This window comes from Meira miltonrushii (genome assembly GCF_003144205.1).
Source record: "Meira miltonrushii strain MCA 3882 unplaced genomic scaffold FA14scaffold_1, whole genome shotgun sequence".
NCBI lineage: Eukaryota > Fungi > Basidiomycota > Exobasidiomycetes > Exobasidiales > Brachybasidiaceae > Meira > Meira miltonrushii.
The window spans coordinates 717562-743819 of NW_020289943.1; the positions used below are offsets into that span (position 1 = coordinate 717562).

The 26258-nt window shown below is 41.5% G+C and overlaps 13 protein-coding genes across 13 annotated transcripts; 6 read left to right on the top strand and 7 right to left on the bottom strand.

Moving 5' to 3' along the window:
* Window positions 1–1063: 1063 nt before the first annotated feature.
* On the bottom strand, window positions 1064–3668 carry FA14DRAFT_159130 (putative aminopeptidase P, cytoplasmic). Its single transcript, XM_025498067.1, has one exon. The coding sequence runs from the start codon at window positions 3244–3246 to the stop codon at window positions 1390–1392; it is 1857 nt and encodes a 618-aa protein (XP_025357043.1). The 5' UTR covers window positions 3247–3668; the 3' UTR covers window positions 1064–1389.
* A 47-nt stretch (window positions 3669–3715) lies between these two features.
* On the bottom strand, window positions 3716–5452 carry FA14DRAFT_166339 (adenosylhomocysteinase; the record flags this gene model as incomplete). Its single annotated transcript, XM_025500020.1, has 2 exons — window positions 3716–5364; window positions 5432–5452. 2 exons carry the CDS (start codon window positions 5450–5452, stop codon window positions 4072–4074), a joined length of 1314 nt encoding a protein of 437 aa, XP_025357044.1. The 3' UTR covers window positions 3716–4071.
* Window positions 5453–5877: 425 nt separating this feature from the next.
* Window positions 5878–6226, top strand: FA14DRAFT_176049 (uncharacterized protein; the record flags this gene model as incomplete). Its single annotated transcript, XM_025500635.1, has 2 exons — window positions 5878–6029; window positions 6097–6226. The coding sequence occupies 2 exons, from the start codon at window positions 5878–5880 to the stop codon at window positions 6224–6226; spliced, it is 282 nt and encodes a 93-aa protein (XP_025357045.1).
* Window positions 6227–6520: 294 nt separating this feature from the next.
* On the top strand, window positions 6521–7837 carry FA14DRAFT_6139 (uncharacterized protein). Its single transcript, XM_025502563.1, has 2 exons — window positions 6521–7563; window positions 7633–7837. The coding sequence occupies exons 1-2, from the start codon at window positions 6815–6817 to the stop codon at window positions 7763–7765; spliced, it is 882 nt and encodes a 293-aa protein (XP_025357046.1). The 5' UTR covers window positions 6521–6814; the 3' UTR covers window positions 7766–7837.
* FA14DRAFT_6142 (phosphoglycerate mutase-like protein) lies at window positions 7585–9489 on the bottom strand. The gene has a single exon (XM_025502564.1). It carries the CDS (start codon window positions 9482–9484, stop codon window positions 7910–7912), a length of 1575 nt encoding a protein of 524 aa, XP_025357047.1. The 5' UTR covers window positions 9485–9489; the 3' UTR covers window positions 7585–7909.
* Window positions 9490–13025: 3536 nt separating this feature from the next.
* FA14DRAFT_159131 (monooxygenase flavin-binding family protein) lies at window positions 13026–14835 on the top strand. The gene has a single exon (XM_025498068.1). It carries the CDS (start codon window positions 13206–13208, stop codon window positions 14658–14660), a length of 1455 nt encoding a protein of 484 aa, XP_025357048.1. The 5' UTR covers window positions 13026–13205; the 3' UTR covers window positions 14661–14835.
* Window positions 14836–16995, bottom strand: FA14DRAFT_159132 (putative alt1-alanine aminotransferase). The gene has a single exon (XM_025498069.1). It carries the CDS (start codon window positions 16672–16674, stop codon window positions 14938–14940), a length of 1737 nt encoding a protein of 578 aa, XP_025357049.1. The 5' UTR covers window positions 16675–16995; the 3' UTR covers window positions 14836–14937.
* An 80-nt stretch (window positions 16996–17075) lies between these two features.
* On the bottom strand, window positions 17076–19564 carry FA14DRAFT_159133 (acetyl-CoA synthetase-like protein). Its single transcript, XM_025498070.1, has 2 exons — window positions 19431–19564; window positions 17076–19365 (listed from the first exon to the last, which is right to left on the bottom strand). The coding sequence occupies exon 2, from the start codon at window positions 19333–19335 to the stop codon at window positions 17329–17331; it is 2007 nt and encodes a 668-aa protein (XP_025357050.1). The 5' UTR covers window positions 19336–19365; window positions 19431–19564; the 3' UTR covers window positions 17076–17328.
* Window positions 19565–21287: 1723 nt separating this feature from the next.
* On the top strand, window positions 21288–22178 carry FA14DRAFT_152174 (uncharacterized protein; the record flags this gene model as incomplete). Its single annotated transcript, XM_025497512.1, has 1 exon — window positions 21288–22178. The coding sequence occupies one exon, from the start codon at window positions 21288–21290 to the stop codon at window positions 22176–22178; it is 891 nt and encodes a 296-aa protein (XP_025357051.1).
* A 259-nt stretch (window positions 22179–22437) lies between these two features.
* Window positions 22438–23508, bottom strand: FA14DRAFT_152175 (uncharacterized protein; the record flags this gene model as incomplete). Its single annotated transcript, XM_025497513.1, has 1 exon — window positions 22438–23508. The coding sequence occupies one exon, from the start codon at window positions 23506–23508 to the stop codon at window positions 22438–22440; it is 1071 nt and encodes a 356-aa protein (XP_025357052.1).
* A 452-nt stretch (window positions 23509–23960) lies between these two features.
* Window positions 23961–25082, top strand: FA14DRAFT_159135 (uncharacterized protein). Its single transcript, XM_025498071.1, has one exon. The coding sequence runs from the start codon at window positions 24346–24348 to the stop codon at window positions 24673–24675; it is 330 nt and encodes a 109-aa protein (XP_025357053.1). The 5' UTR covers window positions 23961–24345; the 3' UTR covers window positions 24676–25082.
* On the bottom strand, window positions 24737–25489 carry FA14DRAFT_6176 (uncharacterized protein). The gene has a single exon (XM_025502568.1). The coding sequence runs from the start codon at window positions 25215–25217 to the stop codon at window positions 24798–24800; it is 420 nt and encodes a 139-aa protein (XP_025357054.1). The 5' UTR covers window positions 25218–25489; the 3' UTR covers window positions 24737–24797.
* FA14DRAFT_110598 (uncharacterized protein) lies at window positions 25344–25930 on the top strand (the record flags this gene model as incomplete). The annotated part of the gene is made up of 2 exons (XM_025495918.1): window positions 25344–25457; window positions 25529–25930. Coding segments are annotated over 2 exons (516 nt in total), but the record flags the coding sequence as incomplete, so codon positions are not given.
* Between the last annotated feature and the right edge of the window lie 328 nt (window positions 25931–26258).

The window sequence follows — 26258 nt, forward strand, 5'->3', positions numbered from 1 at the left end:
TTCGGCGGTGCCGTTTGTGTTTGCCATGATTGCGATTGAGAGCTTGCGATATGAGAGAATTCAATTGGTGACAATGTTGACAAGAGAAATTGGTTTGAATGCGCCGATCCGAGCTTGGTTGGCCTGGTTTGCTCTGATGGACCCTGCGCTGTCAAAATGAGAAGATGCGAGTCCTGATTGGATGTGCTTGTGTGGAATTGCCTCGATCACGATAAAAGCTCTATTAAAATGGTTTTCGGTAGTAGTAAGATGACAATCGAAATGGTATCGGCAGAGAAGCATGTGTTGTACACAGAATGCACTTCTTCACATTTATTCGCTTCTAGACATATTGCACACACACTACAGAATGGATCTGACTGACATAACAACGGTATGCGTGCGCCTATTTATTTCTGCTCGGCGCCCAGACTGGCTGTTGCTGTAAATAATAAAGTGGGTACAGTCAGTGTGCGTGTGCCTATTGTGTTATCTGTTGTCCATCCCTACTCCACCTTTCCGCTTTGCACGCACACACACACACTGTGGAGCAATGCTCTTTCTCCCTTTTCCCCCTTTCTGCCAAACGGGCGTGCATTTCGCCCGTTTTTTGATTATTATTATTCAGCGCGCTTGACCTCCTTCCCTTAGTCGAGTGTGTGACTTTAATAGCATACATTCAACCCTATTTATTTACTGTCATTCTTTAATAGCATCATAAAATGTGTTCCATCTATCATTCAATCGAACACAATCCATTGCCACTTACATAGTCACCAAAGACCCTCTTAAAAAGTACATATGCTTATATTCTCGGCGAATTACACACGTAGATCTTTATTTAAAATTAGAAGCAAACACACACACATGTGCGTGCCTATTCATAGCGCGGCCCCTTCCTTTAGCCCGCGCTTGATGAAGGATGAGCAAACGTGTGCTTGACTTTAACAAACGGCGGCGCTGCGCTTTTATGAATAACAAAGGCAACAGTCATTCCAATGATCTTATCCAAAGTGTCAATATGGGGCCCCAAATGTGTAATTGATGAGCTTAACCTTATCTACTTGTCAAATTGATCACACGATCACGATGATGTATTAATGCATAAGAATTTTATAGAAAAGGTATTGAAAAAGGAATGTCCCGATGGTTTCAGCCTCATTGACGATTGATATACACAAAATGTACATCGTCATCAACGTGGATAGTTATGCTCATCGATAATAAAAGTTTGTACATATGTATCTTCCCGCATTGTCCCGTTGACTGTAAGTGGATAATTCAAACAGCAAACTCTTTTAGCGGGGGGAAAAGGAAAGGGGAAGGAAAAGAGGGAGGAAAAACATCTTATATCTACAATACTCTCTCTCTAACGCACACAAATCCGTTTTATCCATTTGATTTCCGCACTCATACGCGTGCTGAACATTCTTTCTTCAACCACGCATATCCTCTTTCATCGCCCAATTCTTTCAAAATCGGTCCAACTTTTGCCAATGTCTCGTCATGGTACTCGTTGATCCATTTCTTCTCCGCTTCATCCAATAAGGATGCATCGATCAGGCTAACTTGAATAGGGCAAAACGTCAAACGCTCAAAACACAAGTATCCCTTTGATCCAAACGAATTTGGCGTCTTTGCTTTGCGTACAACAACCAAATTCTCAATTCGGATACCCCAAGATCCGTCTTTGTAGTATCCAGGCTCGTTCGAGATCACCATTCCGTCTTTCAAAGAAGTCTCATTGTGCACAGCACGCGTTGAAATACCTTGTGGTGGCTCGTGAACGTTCAAGAAGTGACCCACTCCGTGTCCAACACCGTGACGGAAATCCCATCCTTCACCCCATAATGGACGACGGGCTAGGACGTCCAATTGATAACCGGTCGTTCCAGCTGCAAATACTGCACGATCGATAGCAATGTGTCCTTGTAGCACCCGTGTGAATGCACGAATCTGCTCTGCATCAGGCTTCTGGAAGTGCCACGTACGCGTGACATCCGTTGTTCCATCTGTAAATTGTGCTCCAGAATCACACAAGTACATCAGCGAAGGGTCAATGTTTGGGCATCCATTTGGATCGGGAGAGTAGTGAATAATGGCTCCATTCGCACCTGTAGAAGAAATTGTGGTGAAACTAGGTCCTCTGAATTCCTTATCACGAGCACGGAACTTTTCCAATTCTTCTGATCCAGCGTATTCGCTGACCTTTTTGCCTTGTTGCAATTGCTCTTCTAGCCATGCAAAATAACTTGCTAGTGCAGCTCCATCACGAATGTGGCTATCACGGAATCCTTGAATCTCTGTTTCATTCTTGATACTCTTTTGATCAATGATAATCGAACGGTCAACAGAGACTTTTGATGCACCACCAAGAGCCTCTTGAACGGCCAGAGATGCACGCTTGCTCAAAAAGATCTTTTCGTCTTCCTTTAAACCACTACCAAGCTGCCTTAGATCATCATAGAAGCTCTCGTACGGGCGCAATTCAACATCTTTGCCGATGTACTTCTTTGCTGACTCTTCCAATTGGCTTTCGTTCACATAAAGGATAGTCTTTTCCAACAAGACCAATGCAAAAGCAAAGAAGACTGGGTTATAAGGCACATCAGAGCCTCGCAAGTTCAATAGCCAAGCAACCTCGTCCAACATGTTTGCGACGACACCCTTGACGTTATCTCCCTTCTTCTTGAGCTCTGCACGCAGCTCCTTGATCTTATCATTTGCTGATCGTCCAGAGTATTTCTCGTCCAAGACAAAGACTGGCTTTTGTGGTCTTTGTGGCCTCTCGCTTCCCCAAACTTGATCGACCAAATTTCCCGATTCGATAGGAACGAGAGTTGATCCAACTTTTTGCAATTCAAAAGAAATCGTTTTTGCATCATCAACGCTGATCAAAGAAGGATCAATTCCAATCTTTGATCCTGCAGGTAAATCTTTTACCAAAAATTCTTGCCAAGTTGGAACATTTGGTTCACCTTGTTTCATCAATTTCCAAACTTTTGGTTCTAATTGTTGACCTGCTTGTAAGAAATATCTTCCATCTGTGAATAAAGATGCATTCTTTTCATCAATAACCGCGCATCCTGCTGATCCTGTGAATCCTGTAATGTAAGCCCGTCTTAGATCAGATTCTGCTGGGTATTCACTAGCATGTGCATCTTCTGATGGTACAACGTATGCTGTCACATTATTTTCTTTCAGAAGTTGTCGTAGCTTGGCCACTCGATCTGTAGTGTCCACTTTGCCTGTTGCGATTGCGCCCATCTTGTTTGGTATATGTTGTAGGGAAGAAGTATGAATTGAATTATTCTTTCGTGTATTCGTCAAGATTGAATTGCTTTGAAATCGACCTCGTAAGGCCGATGAAAGGGTATTTCTTTGTAATGCCAGGATGAATGATCGTCGTGTTGAAGGAAGAAAGTGAGGAGTTGCTATTTGTAGTACTACCCTTCCACGACACAGCATCAACTTCAAGATAAGAATAAGAAGTGCATACAATGGTGGTGGGTAATTAAAAGAGATTGCCGTTGAGTTTTGGTTTGTTCATTCATCTTGCTGTTCCTTTCCTTTACCCGCAAGAAGAGACAGTCTTGTTTCTTTAGCGTGCCGCGCACTGTCGCCTCTCTTTACTGCAGCTTTGCACGAGGTCGCACGAGCTTTATTCATTGATCTTCCGCGGTATATCCGGATACTCTACCGAAAGTAAGCAAGTCACTCTTGTCATACAAAATGATTGTTTTTCAATGATGTGGATTGAAACGCTTTGTTGAAAAAGCGGAAATGCTTGAATACTGATACACAGCAAAGTGATTGACTATGACGAAACCTAGAAAACGAGATATATGTACGAAAGTGATTATATATGTAAATTATAAGAACAGAATTCCCAATCGCAAGAGCAAAAGAGGAAGTCTGACCAGAAAATAATTTTGTAGTTCAAAAGAGATGAACTTCGATTTTGAGAGATAGGGTATGGAATGGAAATAGGATAACCTACCCTTTTGTCATCAGTGTTGAAAGAAGACATGGGCAGGTTGTGCTGGAGAAAGAAGCTAGAAAACTCCACCAGTCAGAGCACAATCCGTACATCTAGTAACGGTAGTGTTCTGGCTTGTATGGACCTTCTTCGCCCAAATCGAGGTAATCGGCTTGAACCTTTGTCAATTTGGTCAATTTAACAGCAACCTTGTCCAAGTGCAAACGTGCAACTTCTTCATCAGATGACTTGGGCAACATGTAAACCTTTCCGGATTGGTATTTCTTGTTGCCTTCGTTTTCTTTCCACAATTCGATTTGTGCCAATGTTTGGTTGCAGAATGAGAAGGACATGATCATACTTGGGTGACCGGTAGCGCATCCCAAGTTGACCAAACGACCGGCAGCCAAAAGAATGATGTGACGACCGTTGTTGAGGGTGTATCTGTCAACTTGAGGCTTCAATTCAATCTTTTCCTTGGCGTTCTTGTTCAACCAAGCGACATCGATTTCGATGTCAAAGTGACCAATGTTGCACACAATGGCATCATCCTTCATTTGGTTGAAGTGCTTTTCAGTAATGATGTCACGGCATCCAGTAGTTGTGACAAAGATGTTTGCCTTGGCAGCAACATCATCCATGGTATCAACTTCGTATCCGGCCATGGCAGCTTGCAAAGCGTTGATTGGGTCGATTTCTGTAACGATGACTCGTGCACCGTAACCGCGGAGAGATTCAGCACATCCCTTACCGACATCACCGAAACCGGCAACAATGGCAACCTTACCACCCAACATGACATCAGTGGCACGCTTGATACCGTCGACCAATGATTCACGGCAACCGTAGTAGTTGTCGAATTTGGATTTTGTGACGGAGTCGTTAACGTTGATGGCAGGCAATTTCAATGTACCACGCTTCATGGCAGTGTACAAGTGATGAACACCGGTTGTGGTTTCTTCAGAGACACCCTTGATACCGGCCAAAAGTTCAGGGTACTTTTGGTGAACGGTCCAGGTCAAATCACCACCGTCATCGAGGATCATGTTAAGTCCTTCACCGTTGGGGAATGCCTTGAGTTGTTGTTCGATGCACCATTGGTATTCTTCTTCAGTTTCACCCTTCCATGCAAAGACTGGGATACCAGTTGCAGCAATTGCGGCAGCAGCGTGGTCTTGGGTAGAGTAGATGTTGCATGAAGACCATGTAACTTGAGCACCCAAAGCGACCAAAGTTTCAATCAAAACAGCAGTTTGAATTGTCATGTGCAAGCAACCTGCAATACGGGCACCTGCCAATGGCTTTTCGTTACCGTATTTGGTACGCAAAGCGACCAAACCAGGCATTTCACCTTCTGCGATTTCGATTTCCTTGCGACCGAAAGCAGCGAGGGAGATATCAGCGACCTGTAAAAGGGAAAGAGGTGGGGTTAGTTCTCAATCGTTACAAGTAGCAGATCATCTTTGAACATACCTTGTAGTTATGAGCAGCCATATTGTATGATTCTATAAATGTAGATGTGGTTTAGAAGAAAGGAGGTAAAGCGAACTTGATTAACTTTATCCTCTTCCTCTCTCACGCGGGCATTGCTTAAATTGAAAGTTTTGTTGTTTCTTCTTAATTCATAAAAGGGCGCGTGCACCACCGCACAGTCCATTTTCACTTCAGCAAAAAGAAGTTTTCATTGGAAACAAGGCACTTGAACAGAGGAATTCTTCAAGAAGAAAGTTTTAGCTTATTTTTATATTTTTGCAGTCAAAAGCCTAAGAAAGCAAACGTTCCCTTAAAGCGTGTACAGTTGCATTTGTAGTCTGGCAGTGGCAACAATTTGGCACGAAAGCGTTGTTGCAATTTGTCGCACGTCCTTTTCTTTTGTCTGGATGACCACACGAGTGAATGCTAAACTCTCATCACCAACGATGGCGATGGAGCGAGATAATGAAGTGAAGAATGCCGGCAAGAATGCAATGAGTAGAGAAAGTGGATGTACCTTACACGAGATGATGCAATACAGTTGTAGATTATTGCCTGACGGTGTGATCTGCAGACCTGTGGAACGATTCTTTCGAAAGTGAGTATAGTTGGACCCGAATTACTAGAAGAAGATTGATCTAATCGCTTCTCTCGCTTTCGTGTAGATGTCCTGGTCGTGCAGCTGTAGAAGTGACCCACGTCCTCAGCACAGATCGTGTTGGAAACGTCTATCTATCCGAATCGATGGAAAAGGCCATGCCACCTGCTCAGCATTGGAAGGACATACGAACGTAAGCAAGGTCATGTAGGGCTCATTGAATTGCTAAGGGCTGATAATAATTCGTCAAGTTGCTGAAAGCCATCAAATCGGTGCTAAAGACCCGGTTCGCAAATATGACGTAAAAGGCTATAATGAAGGTGATCCAATGGAAATGGAAAAGGAACATCGGAGTTCCAGAGAGGAACAATCTTAACCGTCAATTGCAATCAAGGCTCGGAGCAGAACAGTACATAAAGCAAATTAAGGTCCACTGTGTCAAGCATGACCTGAGATTAAGGTCACGGGAAAGCAATGTTCTTCCAAACTAGGAGCCGTGCCAAGAAACGTGCTCATTGCAACAGTGTACGCTAATGTATGTAATAGACATATGGCGTACATGCATGTAAAGCTCAATCTTGCTGATAGTGCTTCTCGTACGGAAACAAGACGGAAAGTTGGAACGGAAATCTTGTTTTGATCGAGGATATGAAGCTCCAATGATTAGCATGCACGTTTTCCTCATTAAACATCGGATACCCGGTTCCTGGAAAACAACCGAGAAAGGGTATAAATAGAAGCTGTAATGATCTTTTGTTGAATATTGATCAGTAACACAGACTACAATGGCGAACTTTTTATTGCCTTTACTCCCTATCGTACTGGCCTGCTTGCAGGTTGTCGATGCAGCTCAAACAATCACCGTATTGACCATGAACGTTGCCGGTTTACCAGCAGCAATTAATGGAAATGGTGAAGGCGACAAGAAACAAAATTCGTTGGATATCGGTACAGCATTTGCAAATGGTAAATTTGATGTCATTCATGTTCAAGAAGATTTCAATTATCATGCCTACATCTACAGAACTGATACGCATCCATATCGAACGGCAACAAGCGGAGGCGTGCCAATCGGTTCGGGGTTGAATACGTTGAGCAATTTTGCATTTTCAAATTTACAAAGAATCAAATGGGATAAATGCTACCTAAATGAAGGTGATTGTTTAACGCCAAAAGGTTTCACTTCTATGACAATCACGTTCGATCAAGGTAAGGAAGTTGATTTTTATAATTTACACGCAGATGCAGGTGACGAAGATGGTGATGGAGAAGCTCGTGTCTCAAACCTTGCTCAAGTTGCTAAAGCAATTGCTACTACTTCTGCCGATCGTGCAGTGATCGTGATGGGTGATACAAATTGTCGTTATACTCGTGCAATGGATAAATTAAGTGATTTCATCACTGCTTCGGGCGTCACCGATCCTTGGGTTACCTTGTACCGCGGAGGTTTGGCACCAGCTCAAGGCGCAGATCCTCTCTTATGTGCTGATCCAATTCCAGCAGACAATACTTGTGAAACGGTTGACAAGATTTTGTGAGTACAAATTGTGCTAAGCACTCTGATAAACAATTTGCTGATCACCCTCATCCTCTCCCCTTACAGCTACCGCTCTGGAACAGATGTCAAACTTTCAGCATTGTCATGGACATACGATGCTAGTGAATTTTTGAACAAGACAACTGGCAAGCCTCTTTCCGATCATGTACCAGTCAAGGCAACATTCAGTATAGCTTGATGCGATCTATGATTGCAGTCTTCAGTCATTTATCAACTTTGACAGCTTCCTCTTTGTGATTGTCCCAAGAGTGCTTTTATATCATCCTTCTCACGGTCAGTCACTAGTATCACAACTGTCATTCCTTATAAAGTGTACATCGCACTACTGGTAGCATTTGTTCCATTCTAAATCAGATTCAACGAACTCCAAATGCTTCTTAAAGATGTTCAAAGGGCAAATACGCTCTTTCTGCTCCTTCTTACTGGCACCGGGACACCAAAATTGATCTGGAATTTGTGTTTGATCATTCATGCGAATACGAACGTATTCTTTCGTTTTTGGATGTCCACCATGTTGATCACAGTGTAACTTTTCAAATACAATCTTACCTTGCATTGGTGCAATTTGAGCAAATTTCCAATTATGCGGTTCGTTTTCCGCATGCTTTGCAGGTGTCAATTTTGATGGACTTCTCTTTAAGCCAATACTAGATGCAATAGATGCCATCGTGCCATCGTGAGAGGTATCCATGTAAATCATACCATCTTTGATCGGGAAGGTTGCACTGTGGGCAGCGTCCAGTGTAGTGTTCAAGCTGGTTGGTGGATTCAAAAGCGGAGAAGTGTTTGTCAAACGTGCCAACAATTCTCTCAAGAAACCAGTTCCCAAGCCTTTGTGATATGGATCACCATAGCCGGCTTGATAGTACATTCCAATGTCCATGAAATATCCCAAGATCTTCCAATCATCTTCTCCGTCAAACAATTGACAGAAATGACTTTGTGGCATATCAAGTGATTGTCCTTGATGACTGATATGTGCTCGTGAAAATGTTTCAAACAAGCACAAATTAGCCAAATCAGAGATTACGTACTGAGTAATGTTGAGTGGAATCTTGTTTTGTTGGAAATATTTGTGCAGACGGGTGCCAATCACTGGTAAAACTGTACTGTTTGCATATGCTGCTTGCATTGCATCACTTGAAATGTTTGCCGGTTTTGCCGCTTGATCGGCAGGACAAGTTGAGGGACTCAAGGTATCATTCGTTGCAGAATTTTCTGCAAAGATAACATCTGCAGGTTTGATAGATTGTGATAATCTACGAACTTGACTTGAATTTGTCATTCCACGAGAAGGAAAAGGTTTACCATCAAATCCTAATCTCCAATATTTTGATGTGATCAAAACTCTATCTTGTCCAATCACGTTATTTCCAGTTGACCGAATAAATGCACCACCATGTTTTGCAAGTGAACTATAGACTGAAGCCGTACTTCTGCCACTGTACCATGCTTGTAAAGCACCAAAAGGGTTTAAATCTTCCACGGTACTATCAATGGTTGCATGGGCAAGGAATTGAATAAGTTTCGGTAATTTGTCAATGTTTTGATGGGATTGTTTGATTGCTGCCTGAATGGTAGAAAGAGTGTTATTTGCAGATTTATAAGCACCTTTTGAAAGATGTCTTGAACCATGACGTTCGAGCGAAGTTACTTGGACTACTTTGCACTGCTTGGGTGGGTAAAGAGAACCGCTCGGTTGAACGGAATAACGTGAGCTAAACGTACCAAAATGATGAAAAATGTTCGGATTCAAGCCTTTGTTGAGGAATGCATTGCCATCATCATAAATAGGTGAAAGTGTTTGGTGAGGAGGATGATGATTCCATGAATGAACGAGCGTGAGATGGGCTAAGATGATAAAAGATAAAAAGATTGTGTTAATTTTGGAAGTCATTATGGGGGATAGATGGATTTAGAAATGAATTGGGTACTTGAATGCATCTTCTTTATATAACCTTCGTTCCTGAAATATAAATCTATGTATTTTTTCAGGAACATGCGAGGTTAAGAGGATATTAAGTGCTCATTACCATACGCGACACGCAGGCGCAGTGCCATTTTATCGCACGAAAGATGCACGCTAATCCTTCCAATTCTCACGAAGGAACGTGCAAACATGATCAACAGAATTCCAACAAAGAATATTAAAGATTTGTTCTGCAGCTCTCCAATATTCTAAATGTGTGGTCACCAATGAAAAAATATTCATACATTAACAAGCACGTGGCAAGAAGGGGGACGAGACCATACTTTCCTTCCTCATCAGTGATAGACTCTAGGATTAAAATGCACAAAGAACAAATGGAGCAGTATTGGGGTTTTGTATAAGTCTGTATTGTTTTGAATTTTAAGAGGTTTACAGTCATATCTGTTCAGCTTGAATCTATGGATTGAATTTGAACGATAGCTTGGGTACTCTTGCTGGGGGGTATTGTAGGCTTTTTGGCCTGATATTCTACTCATTGAGCTTGATCTGTTGCCTTGAGACTTTGCTGGCTGTTAAACATGTCAATTATCTCTTTCAAAAATAAAGCTTCTTTTTATCTCCTTCACTCACTCTGGGCAACGTCCACCTCTCAAACATGGATGACGATCAGACTACAGTTTGATGATGACAACCATCACAGTCAATATCAGGACAAGGGTCGGGTGAGCATTGACGATTTAAAACAATTGATGCCATGGCTGCAGGTACCAAAAAGAGGAATAAGATGATGTTGAGACGCATTGTACAAATTTGTTCAGAGTCTGAATTGAATAAGCGAGCCCTCTCGATTCGCAGACAAAGTTAGGTGAAGTTTAAACAAAGACGGGGGAAGGGAAGTTGATCGATTGGTGGTACTGAAGAGAAAGTGAAATCTTACTGAAGGAATTGATTTATAGTTGGTAAGATGTCATATATTGAAATAGACGGAAGGCTGAAAATCCCGTCTGAAAAAAGTTAAACCGATCGCCAAGCAAGGAAATGGGCTGAGATAAGCCGGTTCTTTCCTTTATCATAATTATTTGCCAATCAACGCAAAGAAAGGTATTTCATTCTCAACGCGTTCGATTGTAGAACGGACCTATCTTGTTGTCTCGATCGCCTGATCAAAAAAAAGGATAAAGAACAAAGGGAGGAAATTCAGTCCCTGCATTATCCCGACTTTCAACTTTCACAGATTTACAGTAATGAATGCAATTTTGATTCTTTCGAATGACTTGCTGAGAAGGTGGCGATCTGGTGCAGAAAGGGGGAGAGAGAAGCTTATGGATTGATGGTAGTCCAGAGAAGGAAGGTAATACAGGTAAAAGTGATTTACAGTATATACAATTGTACTTGAAGGTGATTAATCTTTATGTGACTAATCTTTTTGTTATATCAAGATGAGCGGAAGGCCGAAATCTTGTCTGAAAACGGAATGAAAAGCGATTGCCAAGCATAGTATGCACTTGAGATAAGCGGATCTATTTTTATATAAATAAATCGTACCTATTGGTAAACGCGAAGAAGACCTTTCAACTTCGACGCCTTATGTTATAAACGATTCATATCGATCGCGACTATAACTTTCTGAAGTTTAATGAAAAGGTTATAAATTCCTTTCACGAATAGAGAAGAAATCTCAGCTAAATCATTCATACACCAGGGTTGCCTAAAACCTGGAAGGACGGTGTTCACGATGGATCATTAGACCCGTCCCTCGCTAGATTACATACTCAACAGCTTACATAGATATAAATAGAATTAGCATAGAAAATTAAATTATTTTGCTTACAGCAAAGGTGAAAAGATGAAAATATGCTGGTCTTGTTTGTCATTTAAAGTCTAGATCAGAAACAGTAAGTGATAGCCGGATAAATATTTGGAAAATTTAATTTCCTAACCAGTTCACTTACCAGAGGTAGCTTCTATATTTAAAATAGCTGTAATGATCAAACCGAAGATTTCTTGCGACAAGCATCACAGTCCAAATCAGGACAAGGGTCGTCTCCGCATTGACGATTTAAAAGAATTGATGCCATAGCTGCAGGTACCAAAAAGAGGAGCAAGATGATGCTGAAACGCATGATGTAGGCTTGTTGAGAATTTTGCAGGGCTTATGTTCAACGAAACAAAGAAATATAAGAATGGTTGTTGTGAATAACAATCATTTTGTACAACAGCTTTTTTATAAACCTTTGCAAGATCAGTACAGGTATGACATAATAAGAGTAAAGGAGAAAAATTGAATGAATATGAAGAAGGTATGTAGAATTAATAAATGTTTCTGCAAAATGAACTAAAGTGCCCTAAATCTTTTATTCAGGGTTACCTACATTCTTGAAGGACGATATTGACGGTGACTTATTAGACTAGCCCCTCACCTGATTATATTCCACAGCTCACAAAGATCATAAACAGAAGTAGTATAGAGTAATTTGTATTATTATGCTTTCAGCACAGGTGAAAAAATAAAAAATATATTGATCTTATTTGCTATTTAAGCCAAGATGAGAAATCATATAGTGGAAAAAGAGTAAATATATTGTTAAACAAAATGTCCGATTATTTCACTTACCAGAGGCAGCTTTCATTTTTGAAATAACTGTAATGATAAGATCAAAGGGTACTTGCTTTATCAGCATACACATTCTGGGTCAGGACAAGGATCCGGTTCGCATTGACGATTCCAAAGCGTTGTTGCCATGGCTGCAGGTATCATGAGGAAGAGAACGATGATTGTGAAACGCATGATGTTTTTAGCTTGATAACAGTTCGACAGAGGTTAAGCTTCAACGAAACAAAGGGATACAGGGATACAGGGATACAGGGATGGTTGTTGTAAGTATCAATTGTTTTGTACAACAGTCTCTTTATAAATCTTCTTCAAGATCATGGATACGAGAGGAATTTATTATGAAGGAGGCATGTAGAATCAATAATTTCTTTCTGCAACCCTAATTCTTTCATTCTCATTTCAGGGTTAAGGAATGGGATCCACGGTGGATTGGTGGTTGAATCCTAGAGCAATCACGTGTCTCTTTTGCTTATATCAGCAGGATTGAAGTTTACGTCACTTCGGTTGCAATCCAAAAGTGTGAAAGACGAGTTGACCGAGGTTAAACGCGTATTGCGCAAAGCATGAAAACAATACCCCAGCTTACTCCATCAAACTGGCATCTTGCCCCAGTGGAGTTGATGATGAGTAAAAAAAGGTTCTCTGACTGATATGATGCCTGCTATCATGCTAAGGCACTTTCAATGCAAAAATCTTCCTTTCAAATCATTGTTTAGCATGGGAGCATAAGTGCTGCTATTCTATGTGTGGATTCCCACATAAACTAATGCTGATTGACAAACACTGTTCATTCGCCAACTCCGGTCAATCAAAATGACCGAACAGGCGGAAGACAAAATAGGTAATCCTAAGTATGGACACTCACCGTATGTCTTAAAATCTTCTTCTTGGTCATCTTACTTTTATACTCGGATTGCAATTACCCCACTTCCCTTCCTCAACACCACCATCATCCACTTTTGGACATTTTAGACACGAGGCTTTGCTCAGATAGATTTCTTTGCTCTTTTTGCCTCCATCGTCATAACCCCTTTAAACTTTTTGCCATCTTCCCCCCTTCTCCTCACAAAAAAAATGGTCGCAGCAGATTACGACGTAATAGTCGTTGGTGCCGGTCTTTCCGGTGTGAATGCCGCTTACCGTTTACAAACCGGTACTTCTCTCAATTTTACCATGTTAGAATCACGTCATGAAATTGGTGGAACATGGTCTTTATTCAAATATCCAGGTATTCGTTCTGATTCGGAAATGTTTACGCTTGGTTTCCCTTTCCGTCCTTGGGAAGGTAAAAAATCAATCGCAGACGGCGCAGATATTTTACAATATATCAAAGATACAGCATCAGAATTTGGAATTGACAAGAAAGTTCAATACAACAAAAAAGTTGAAGAAGCAAATTGGTCAACAAAAGATGCCCTTTGGACTTTATCAATTCATGACAATCAAAAGAATGAATCTACTAAAATGACTGCAAGATTCGTCATCTTCTCAGCCGGATATTACGATTACGATGAAGGATATTACCCAGTCTTGCCTGGATCGGAAAATTTCAAAGGTCAAATTCTACGACCTCAATTCTGGCCAGAAGATTTGGATTATTCAGGCAAAAAAGTTGTGGTGATTGGTAGTGGTGCCACTGCGGTTACACTTTTGCCAAACATGGCCAAAGAAGCCAAAATGGTTACAATGTTACAACGTTCTCCTTCTTATTTCATCGCTCAACCTTCAATCGATCCCGTCGCTCAAATCATTCGTAAAATCTTGCCTGGCAGATGGGCACACACTTATATGCGTATCCGTAACCAAATCCGTTCTTCATTCTTATTTTACATGAGCCGTGTTTTTCCAAACTTTATCCGTCGTGTTTTACGTTTCTTGATCGCCAGACAATTACCAAAGAATTTCCCAATGGATCCACACTTTAACCCTAATTATAAGCCATGGGATCAACGTTTATGCATGGTACCCGACGGAGATTTCTTCAAAGCAATCAAATCAGGAAAAGCATCAATCGCTACAGGACATATACAAGAAATTATGGCAAACGGAATTCGATTAAAAGATGGAAGTGAATTAGAAGCTGATTATATCGTTCAAGCAACAGGATTGAAAGTTCAAATGTTAGGTGGAACGAATATCGTTGTTGACGGTAAAAAGATGATCTTGAGAGATCATTTCGTTTACAAAGGTCAAATGATCGATGGAATTCCAAATTTATCAATGTGCTTCGGTTATACAAACGCTTCTTGGACTCTTGGCTCGGATTTGTGTGCACGTTATTTGGTTCGTTTGTTAAACTTCATGAAAGAGAACAATTATGCCGCTGCTACACCAACAGTCGATCACAATCAAGTCAAGGTTGCTCCTTTGGTTAACCTCAATTCTGGTTATTTGGAACGTGCTAAACCTTTGATGCCAAAAGCAGCTGATCAAAAGCCATGGAAGATGCGTGATAACTTCTTCAAGGATTGGATTCAATTCAAGACCGATAGCGTAAAGGATGAAATGCGTTTTTCACCCGTTCATTAAACAGTCTTCGCAAATAGACATCTTGAACAATCATCAAAATCAACCATACTCCGTTCAATAAATCTTTCTCTCTTCATACTTTTCACGATGTATAATCTCGTTCTCTTTTGTTTTCTTGTTTTGTGGTGCTAATAAAGATACGTTCAATGAAATGCAATTCAATCTCTAAATGTCGTTAAATTGATCTGATTTGATTGAAAATATATAAAACATATGCGCTGATGTGTGATTCTACAAGTGTTTTTTCTCTTTCTATATACGTCTAAAGCTCAACATTCTAAGGTTTGCCAAATTCCTCCAAAAATTCTTGATGGAATTTACCAAATCGGTCAACGAATGCATCTGTTTCTTTTGCCAAGATTGTCGTTCGCAAAAAGATTGTTCCATCTTCTTTTGCCACTTTACCAAATCCTCCACCAGGAACAACACAAATTCCAGTTGCATCCAATAAACGTAAACAATAATATTCGTCTGGCTTGCGTTTTTCTTCTTTTGCTTTTTCCATTGCTTTTTGTGGTAATTTGATCGATGGGAAAAGATACAATGCACCTTGTGCTTCTCCGCATTGAATACCTTCCAATTGATTGAATTTATCGGCCATCTTTCGGCTACGTTCCAGTAAGGTTTGATGGATCGAATCCACCTCTTTTTGATAAAGCTCAAAACTTTCTTCACCTTTCTTTGGTGGACGAACCAAAAGGTCTACACCAATTTGACCTTGAATAGAAGGACAAAGGTTTACACTTGCCATCTTGTATATCTGTGCTTCGACATCGGTTGAAATATTTGTCAATTCGAAATAACCTCCTCGTCTACCGCATTCTCCGCTAACGCCTTTACTGATACTATGGAAGCTGACCAATTCCACTTCATCTGCGATCGATTGTTCTTCCTTCTTTGTGCTTTTGCTGAAATCGCGTAGAACCTTTTTGAAACTGACGAAAGGAAGATCTTTTGGTTTAAAGATATTTGTTTGGTAAACCTCATCAGCCATCACGATCAAGCTTTTTTCGTGTGCTAATTGAATGATTTGACGAACATTCTCCTCCGATAAACAACTTCCAGTTGGATTTCCAGGATTGATCACGACCAAAGCACGAACGTCTGTTCCCTTTGCGCGTGCATCGTCAACTTCTTTGGCCATCTGTTTCACGTCCACGCTCCAATCATCATCACTATTCAAAAAGTACTTGACCGGTTGAGCGTCATAATAAGAAAGTGCGGCAGAATAAAGTGGGTATTGTGGAATTGGGATCATGATTCCAACTTTTGAACTTGAGATCAAAACCGACAATAACAATTGCACACCGGCAGAAGCACCTGCGGTCAAATAAATCATTTCCGGATCAGAAGGATAACCATCTCTTTCCTCTATAAATTGAGCAACATGTTTGCGAATGCTCTGTGCACCTTTTGAATGAGAGTATGCGCCCACACTTCCAACATCTTCCAAGATATGTTTCGCACGATCTTTTGCGTCTTGTGGGAAAAGTTTGTTTGCCTCTTGACTTTCGATCAAATCTGGATATTCGGTAAGTGCAGCAACTTGTCTCCAAAAAGTGAGTGGCTTTTGAGCTAAATGTGGTTGTTGTTGAGGATTTCCGATATTTGCAGAAACAACAGAATCAAAAGGAAGTTTTCCTTTCTTTTCGGCTAATTGATTTGAATATGCATTTGCACGATTTGAAATTTCTCCTCGAACGGCATATTCTACATTTCGAACATTTTGATTGATAGAATCAAGGGTTAGAACCTTTTTGTAGGAAGATGAAGAAGAGGTCATGAATGTACGCTTTGTTATTGTAGAGGATGATGACCAAGGTTGCCCGATGTTGGAAGGAGATGAGCGAGATTGACGGGTGAGACTGTTGCTGTTCTTATAGGATACACTTCTTGATGATGAAGGAAAGGTAGCAGCTTGGCGTAAAATAACGGATGAATGGGCGCCGCTGGTAAAAGGTAAAGATGATGAATGCAGAACAGCTTTAGCCTTTTGCATATGAGTCGGAGTCATGATGAAGGGCGGGGGGCGTACTCGGTCTCACAACCCACACAATATACAGGGAGGAAGTGGAGTATGTATGTACACTCTAAATGATAAGAGAGAAGGGGAAGAAGGAATTGAAAGCTGTTGCTAACGGGAGAAAAGTTTTCTCTGCTTAAATGCACTGCGGACGAAGCGGAGAACCGGCCGCGTTTAAATAAGAATGACATAAACGATCCGCTCGCGCGCTGCACAACAGATACTTATGCAATCTTCCCTCTTTTGTGTAATCTCTGACTCGCGGGCGTCCATCTTTAAGAATAATGAGGGATATGCAGCTTACATCGGACTTTCGTTCGGAGTACAAGCGCAGCGCCCTGCCGCGTTTACTTAGAGTAACTTACTTAAATATTCTTTGGGCGCGGGGGAAAAAGCGGGGATGACCGGCAAACATCAATTCAGGTCATCAATCATTGAAATATGCAAAATATATACAGAGAAGAAGTAGAAAAGGCGGGGATTGAAGGGCTGAATTGTACGATGGAAAGAACTTGAATTGTGTGTGCGTGTGTGTCAGATGGCGTACAATGTGTGATGTCGCGGGAGAAAAAAGGCAGAACAAGGAGGCTGGTATCTTGAAACTAAAAGAAAGTAGAATGAGAAAAAATCTTCACACTTCTCCTCTCAAGGGTAAATCTTATCAATTTGCTCCTTGTACTTCTCCACAGCTTGTTTTCTTTGAATCTTTTGAGCAGCAGTTACTGGAAGATCTTCAGGAACGAGGATAACAGTTTGCAATTGTTCCATAGTAGAAAAGTTGGATTGTTTTCCAACAGAGTTCAATTCTTTAAGAACGGCATTAACCAACTCTTTCTTCTTGCACAATTCAGCAAAGTCTGTGCTTGCGTCTGCTCCTTGTAATTTACGGAAATTGTCCTCTTTGGGGAAAACGATTGCCATCGGCTGCTTGGCATTAGAATCAGCGTGCAAGCACAAGTTTTGTACGTAATCGCATGATTTGTAAACCGACTCTAAACGTTCGATTGCAATGTATTCACCTCCTGCCAATTTGACCAAATTCTTCTTACGATCAATGATAGAAAGTGTACCATCCTTGTTCCATTGACCGACATCACCAGACATGAACCATCCATCTTCGGTAAAGGCTTCCTTTGTCTCCTTTTCACGCTTAAAGTATCCTTTGCTCACTGCAGGTCCACGAATCCAGATTTCACCTTGGTTCTTAGTTGCAAAGTAACCGGCATCAGGCACATCAACCAATTTAACTTCAACGGCAGGCACGGGAACGCCTACTGAACCGTATTGCATCAATTCAGGTACCAAGATTGCACACATTCCCACAGTTTCCGTCAAACCGTATCCTTGCAAAATAGACACCAATGCGATTTCCAAGAATTGTTGAGTTTCCTTGTGAATAGCTGCACCACCACTCAATGCTAAACGTAAACGGCCACCGGTTTGTGCTTTAACCTTGCTAAACACAATCGCATCTGCAGCTCCGGACAAAACTGGAACTTTGTTCTTCTTGGCAGCATAACCTGCTTTGAAGAAAGCACGAGCAACTGCAGGTCCACCAGAAACCTTTGCATTGATACCCTTACGAATCGTCTCCCAAACAGCTGGAACACCGACCATCACACTTGGCTTGAATGCGGCCAAATCACCTTCACAATTGCGCGTGCTTGCTGAAGTGAGTGTTTTGACGCTACCGTAACCCATTGTGATACCAACATACAAGCATGCAGATTCAACAATGAATTCCAAAATGTGTGCTAAAGGCAAATAAGCCAAGAATGTATCCGTTGGCTTCAAATGATGACCGATCAACTTTTCAATTGCTCCCAAAGCTGCGATCAAGTTTTGATGGGTCAAGATCACACCCTTTGGTGCTCCTGTACTACCGGAAGTGTACATAATACATGCAACATCTTCCAGCTTTGGCTTATGTGGTTCAACTTTGTTGGCTTTTCCTTGTTTCAATACTTCGTCCAAATGAATGATTTGAACGCCTTCACGATCGCCCATTGCTTCTTTTAATTTGTCCAATTGTTCTTGTTCTGCCTTTCCGTCATAAATGACAGTCTTGACTGTGGGTGTGTTACCGATTACGTTTGTCAATGTTTTGAGAAGTTTAGGGTTTGTAAAGATACCAACGACGTCAGGCTCAGAGAGTGAATGCTGTAAACCATCTTCTCCCAAAGTATCATAAGCAGTGCAGAAAGGAATGTTTTGTTGGAAACAAGAGTGAGCCATCTTTTGCCAGTTGAGAGAGGTGGAAGCATAAATGTTGAATCTTGTATCGTGTGACAAGCCAAGTCCACGCAAACCACTACCGACAGCTTGAACTTGTTCGTAGAATTCACTGTAAGTCAAGTAATGATAATCGCTCAATTCAGAGTATTCCCAGGTTTTCTTTTCCTTTACCTCTTTTCCATCAACCTTTTTTGTGATTTCTTTTTCTTCTTTGTGTACTTTGATCAAATCACGTTCTCCCATCACTGGTTTGTTTGTGAACTTTTTGACTGCAAAGTCCAAAACATCAGCCATAGAATTGCAATTTCCTTCAGATGGACGTTCTACCAAAGCATCAGGACTGATGGCAGCCCTACGGATCTTACCATGACCCTTTTGTGGTGCATCGCCAATCTCGACACTGGACAAAGCGGACATTGTTGCTATCAAGAATGAATGAAAGAGGTTCTAAAGACACAAAAGGGTGGTCAGATGGTTTTCGAGAAGGGGATGAAATGTTTTCGTATACACACCTTTATAGATTGGCTTTTGTCAGTCTCTTTCTCTTTGTCAATTGAACAGAGAGATGACAGTGATGAATGTGAAAGAAAAGCGGGAGTAAAAGTTTGAATGGATGTGGACTACACACACAAAAAACTTTACCTCGATTTCGATCTGGACACTGTTTTACAGATCGCATTACACCCACTCTCACTCGACAACAAAAACAGGCAAAGGAACTGTGCGCTCCGCACTTTATTTTAAAGGTGGAGTGCACTTTATCAGTTTATATTTTACGCTAGAAGGAGAGGGCCACGCCAATGTTCTCTGTCTTAACAAAACCGTGTGGATGTGCTCCTTTTGACCGAGCGGGTAAGGCATTTTAAATGCAATAATTACGCGTTATAGTCCAAGCAAACAAAAAAGAAGCAGACCGAGCCAAAAAAAAAAGATGATGTGAGTGGCACTACGCCGAGAGTCTTGAGAGCTGAAACACACACAAGCATTGCATCTTTGCCCTGGGCGTCGCTTGTGGGTTCATAAATCAAAACAGGTGGAGGCAAAATCACTGCCTGCACTTCCATCAAAAAGTGGGGCTGATTCTTTGTTCGTTTTCACACCATTAGACATTTGAACCCCAAGGAGTAGCTGCAATGACGATCATTTATTAGCTGTTTGCATATGTAAGCATCATCTTTGCTCAAATCACGTGCGGAATGTGACTTCTTCACAATATGATCACATGTAGGGAGGTTGTTTATTGGACCTCTCGAACTCTCCAGTAAAGTATATAAAACCTTTAATTCACAATAAATAAACTTTCACTCAATGCAAGGTATTCAGCAATCAGCCTACTTGGAATGTGTTTTTAAGGTGTTCCAATAGACTTCACTTTTTGTGGGGTAAGAGTCTAGCTTATGGGAGAATGTTTGATCGGAAAAGCACTCTCATCGCCTCAGGTAATGCAAGAGAGCATGAAAGCAGGCGGGCGCACGCTATTATTCGTTCACAAGCGGAATAAATAATCCGGGGTATCATCCCTACTTTATTTTTATTCTCCTTCTTTTAAATGAAGCCACAAGGGCGCAAGACAAAGATATAAAAAGATTTGATGAGTTATGTCATTTTCACTTATTCACGTTTGGGCCATCCTCTTTGTGATCGAAGGTCATCTGCCAACGAGAGAAACGGTCCCCGCCTTTTAATTCATATTGCTGTTATCATCCCGTCTTTTTATTGTTTCCAAGAAAGGCTGAATCCGATATCTTCCTATCAAATCTTTGCACTTCATTCAAACATATTTCAAGATATAGATATAATGTATATGCAATATAATAATTGTAATCTCTTGAAGTGCTCCTATCTTTCCATGCAACATAACCTGCATAAAAATAAGAAAAAGGCCCGAGCATATTAACAGATACACTGAAGTAGTAAAGCGGTGATACGCACGCTGTTAAAGTGCATGGAAGGGCGAAAAGTCAGTGTGAAGATAGGGTGTGCTTCGATCATTTACGGATGACGTGCGTATCCACACGAGCGGCAACCTTTTTCCTAAAACAGCTTTAATACCCCAAACTTTTGATGCTCTTCTTTCCGAGACTGCTTTAGTGCCATTATCACACATTCAATGCACAACGGCATGCAATTTAACGCACAGACACCCACCCCCACCGCTCGTCATTCCGGGCAAAATTGATACAATAACCATAAAGATAAATGCTTGAGCTATCAGATATAAAGACTTAAACATCCTCCTGAATCCATCCTTTTTCGCGCAACTCATTCAATTCTCAGCACTTCATTCACCCTATCTCAACAGTACTTCTTCTTCTTCCTTCTTCTTTCTTCTTCTCTACAGTCAGATATAATATTCTCTTTTTGTCACCATGACTACCCCTGTTGCCATTCGTCGTGCTCCAACTGATTTCCATATGCCAAAATCTCATCATCATCACCAACATAATGTTCGTCATAATCATCAAACGATGAACGGTCATAACAAGACTCTTACAAAAACAGAGGCCAGCAAATCAGGCAACACTCAACTCTTCGGCACAACACCTGGCGGAACGAATAGGATTGTTTATTCTCGTGAACAATTATTGCTTTTGGCAAGTTCACCTTTATCACAAACAATCACTCCTGTTCCGCAAGAGATCAGTCGTTCACCCGAATTGAAATCAGACGGTTTTGCTCATCAAAACAGCCCTTATGCTAAATCACCTCCTCAATCACAACCACAACAAAGAAACCCTCCAAGAGCAACAAACGGTTCTTCTACCGTTCGCAATCCTTCTCCACCTTGGACTACTGTGGTGAAATCCGGTAAGAAGGACGTCAAACCGTTGAATATGAATGGTGTCCAATACGGTCGTTCACCAGGCGGTCGATCACCTTCTGCAAACTTCAACGTTGGCAGTATCGGTAGTGCTGGGATCACGGCAAGCAGCATTACCCGCTCTCCACCAAACAGTGCAAGCAAGCCACGTAGTCCGGGTAATGCGTTCAATTTTGGTAAACTTGGCTCTAATCAACAACAAACAAATACAACACCTTCTTCGTTTAAAGAACGTTTAGAAGCGGCAGAAGCAGCTGTTGCAAAACAACAACAACAAACAAATGATGAAGAGCAAGAAGACACTCCAAACCTTTCAAACGATAATCATCATGTCAAACGTGGTCGTTTAGGCAGTAATAGTAGCACGAGTACCACTAGCAATAACGGTAACAACGCTCATCATCATGAAAATGATGAACAATTTGCTATGGAAATGTAGAAGTATCCGATAATACGATCGCCGCCACCAAGCAGTGTCTCTCCCCCATATTGTATTTTTATAATGACTTGTTCTTTAACCCGGGGAAGAAGGACAGAGATCATATTCTCTTTTTTTTTACACAAACAAAGCACTTGTACATATTCGAAGATGGAATTGGAAGGGAATCAAGCGAAGAGAAGAAATGAAATGAATTTTTCTATTGTAGTACACAAGTGAAACAAGTCTTGTACATTAAGTGGGTATCTTTCTCAATGAATTAGAATCTTTGACGTTTGTACAAGTTCTGCTCAGAAGGTGAAGGTTGTAAGAGAGAATGTCTGAAGCGATCCGGACTGAGAAAAAGATCTTGATCCATCTCACGCAATCGGTTTTGCAAAGCACGTCGTTTCTTTGTCTGATCGTTATGAGGGAAGAGTTTATGTGCATTTTCCGATTGATGAGTTAGTATAGGAGCCTGTTTCCTCAACACTTTAGCCAATGCACCTTGCTCTCTGCCAAGGTTTGTCAGAACAGCAGCGCTCGGGAAGACCGTTGCGGAACCGGCAATTGCATGCATTCGCTCTTCAATCCTTTGTACGACCTCTTCAGGTGATTGAGTTGGCGGAAGAAGGCTTTTGACACTTTTCAGTACATCTCGCCAGGTTATAATATCACGCCTTTGCATACGCTTTTGTCCATTGCCTCGCCCGATTGGAATTCGATCGGACAAGGACTCTAGCAGGGCTTGAAGAGATGTTTGACACTGATTGATTATCGGCAAGGCAAATGAGGGTGGGATCTCATCCTCTTCTCCATCAAGGGACGGATGTTCTACAGTTTCGGATTGCGTTGCTGGTGGAGGCTGACTTTCCTCTTGGTCTTCAGTCAAAGTCTCTGCAGTATCTTCTTCAGTATTTGAATGGTGGCTGCTTCGTGACGCTCTTACAGATTGCTTTGTTAAGATTACCATAACTTCATCTGCTAAGGACCATTCCGGTCGTACTAGCTGAGAAGTCAAAATAGGCCATCGAAAGACCGTCGGTACGGTTGCATAGACGGGATGCTGTAAGATCCGTAATCGCAGCTCCTCCAAGCTTTCCTCTTCTTCTTCTTCTTCTTCTGGCGCTTCGGGTGTTACCTCATCCTGATCATTCTCTCTTTGTTGCTCTTGCGCTTTTCGTTCCCAATACCGTTCAACCAATCTTTCTAGATGGATTCGTGCAGCTAAAGGATGTGTAATGGTTCCATTCTTTTCCTCTTGAATGCTCGAAATCAAAGCTTTCAATTCATCATAATCTTCTGGTTTGAGGATATGTGGCTTCCAAGATTGAGGTAGGCTATCTTCCATCTTTGCTGAGTGTCGCCCTTTCAGCTACATTTCCCGATTCAAGGCATTGTCCGTTGTCGGATCTCCAGACAGCTGCTGTGTAAGTTAGGGATGTTGAAAGAATGTTCTGTGTATGAACATGTCAAGATCAATTTAGCTTTGTCTTGTTTCTATGAATATATTTCATTTTCGGATTAATGTTGTCAACCCTAGGCAACTTTTACGCAGCGCATCGCGTTGTAAAGGCGCCGAACAAACCCAGCACAGCCGCCAAAAGATTAGTTCCTTCACACAGCCTCTTCAAAAGAATTGTCAAGACTTTTCGGACTCAATATTCGGCATAAGTTGTATTCTACATACGCCAAGAGGTGTAGCGTACACAGCCTGCATTTAATGGCATTTGCTACACTTGTAAAAGATATGACCAGGTTCATTCAATGCAAAATGCTGTGGCAGATACGCCATACTCCGGTGATAATGCTGTGAAGTGTAAAACGTGGACAGAGAATGACATAAAAAGGCCCTATTTTCATCGAAATCCTAACTCTCTCTTCCCCACAACTACATCATTTCTCAAAGATTAACAATGTCTTATTACAATCAACCTAGCAGCTATCCAGGTGGTCCATCTGTGAGTACATACAATGACAAGATTATTGTGTAGAATCAAATCTGACGATCACCTCTTTCCCATATCAGACCTACCCCGGTGGTCTAAGTTTCCCAGAAGCATCCCAAGGTGGCTATCAAAACTACGGTCAATCCCCATACGGTGCGAATGGAAACAACAACGCTTCCTCTTATTATGATGCCCATCCAAGCGGTCCAAATTACGGCGGTGGCGGTAATAATGCGGTCATGAACCACAATCAAGGTCCAGATCAACAAGTTCGTTATGACGAACGTGGAAACCCAATTCCACAAGGCGCAGATGGTGAACGTGGTTTGGGCACAATGGCCTTAGGTGCAATCGGAGGTGTGGCAGCCAACAAGATGAGCGGTGGTCATCATTCAACTTTGGCAAGTGCAGGTGGTGGTGCGATGTTGGCACAAGGTGCAAAGATGGCTTTTGAAATGTTTTCAAACAAGAACAACCATGGCGGTCATCATGGCGGTCATCATGGTGGTCATCATGGCAAAAATGATGGTCCTTTCGGTGGCTTGCAAAACTTCCTCGGAAAGCACTGATCTAGTGATGCCGGTCTTGTATATCTTGTATAAAGCGACATTTTCTCCTGTCTCGGTTTCCTTTTTCTTCTAGATCAAGTTCCTGTATACCATCTTAATGTCATCTGTGTTTATATTCAATTTCAATCATCTCCATCGTCACTATCTTCCTCTTCCTGCTGATCAGCATTGTTTGAATTCTTAGCTTGACCTTCATCTCCGATTGCATCTTTCCATTGTGTCAATACATCATTGATATCTTGACGTAAATCATGCAAGCCTGCATTCAAACTTCCAAAATCTCCCTTTTCCACTTCGATTGCTTTCTTGTCATTGGGAGATGGAAGGGAAGAGGTATCTTTCCCCTTTCCATTGACATCCAATGACCATGACCCGATCAGTTGTGTGGTCATTTTCCCTTGCAAGAGCCTGTCAAGAATATGGTTTAGGGTTGAAATAATCTTTTCTTCTTCCTTCACGCGTGTATGGAATTCTATTAATTGAGCTAAAAGCCTCCACCTTCTACAGTAACATTGCCTAGAAGGGGCAAGGCGGTGCACCATTCACCCACTTGCTGCTCGCTCACACGCCCGATTAAAAGAATCCGGCGGAAATGTCACACGAACAATGGGTTGTCAAACAATTCCCTTTCTTGCTTCCATCATCATCTATAGTTCACAATGACTTCTATTGCAACTAATGCAGCCAAAAGATTGGTCATGCAACATGCTCGGGTATATGAACCTGAAGACCCATTCTATGAATTTTGGACAGAGCCGAATGGCAAACAGAAAAGAAGAAAGGTGAGCGGGAAGAGATGTATTAACACTTTGCACGATCACGACTGACATTCTCCTCATCTTATCCCTCATAGCGCCCACCACCACCAGGACTAACCAAACAAGAAGCACAACTTCTACGCAAGATCTCTCGTCGTGCTCATTACTTGGACAAAGGTTTCGAGCTTTGTGGTTTCCGATTCGGTTGGACGGCAATTATTGGTTTGATTCCAGGAGCAGGTGATATTGCAGATGCATTGTTAAATTATTCTTTGGTACTTCGACCGGCTGCAAAAGGTGCAAATTTACCACCTTGGATCGTAACGAAGATGTGGGTAAATAATGGTGTTAGTGCAGGCGTTGGTTTGGTACCGATTGCAGGTGATATGATCTTGGCAATTTATAAGGCAAATAGTAGAAATGCAAAACTTTTGGAGGAATATTTGCGTGTTTTAGGTGAAGAACATATCGCTGCTGGTTTACCAAATTTGACTCCTGAACCAACACCTTTGCCTGGTCAAGCTGTCGGTAGAGGAAGAGGAAGAGAAGATAATCATCCTGCCCAACCTGCTGCAAAAAAATTGGTCACAGATCATTCTCAGCAACAACTTAATGTGCAAGGTGGTGCTAGTGGTTCACAATCACAAACGACTGCTACGCAAGAAGTTGGTCAACCTTCATCTGGAAGTAAATTTTGGAATCGTAAGAAGTAGTGTTTCTGTTTCATCTAATTTCGCATACTGCAAGATCTTATATACCTAGTCTACAAATGATCATATATTTCTTCAATGTTGTTATATTGTGTGTTGCTTTTGTCACAATGAA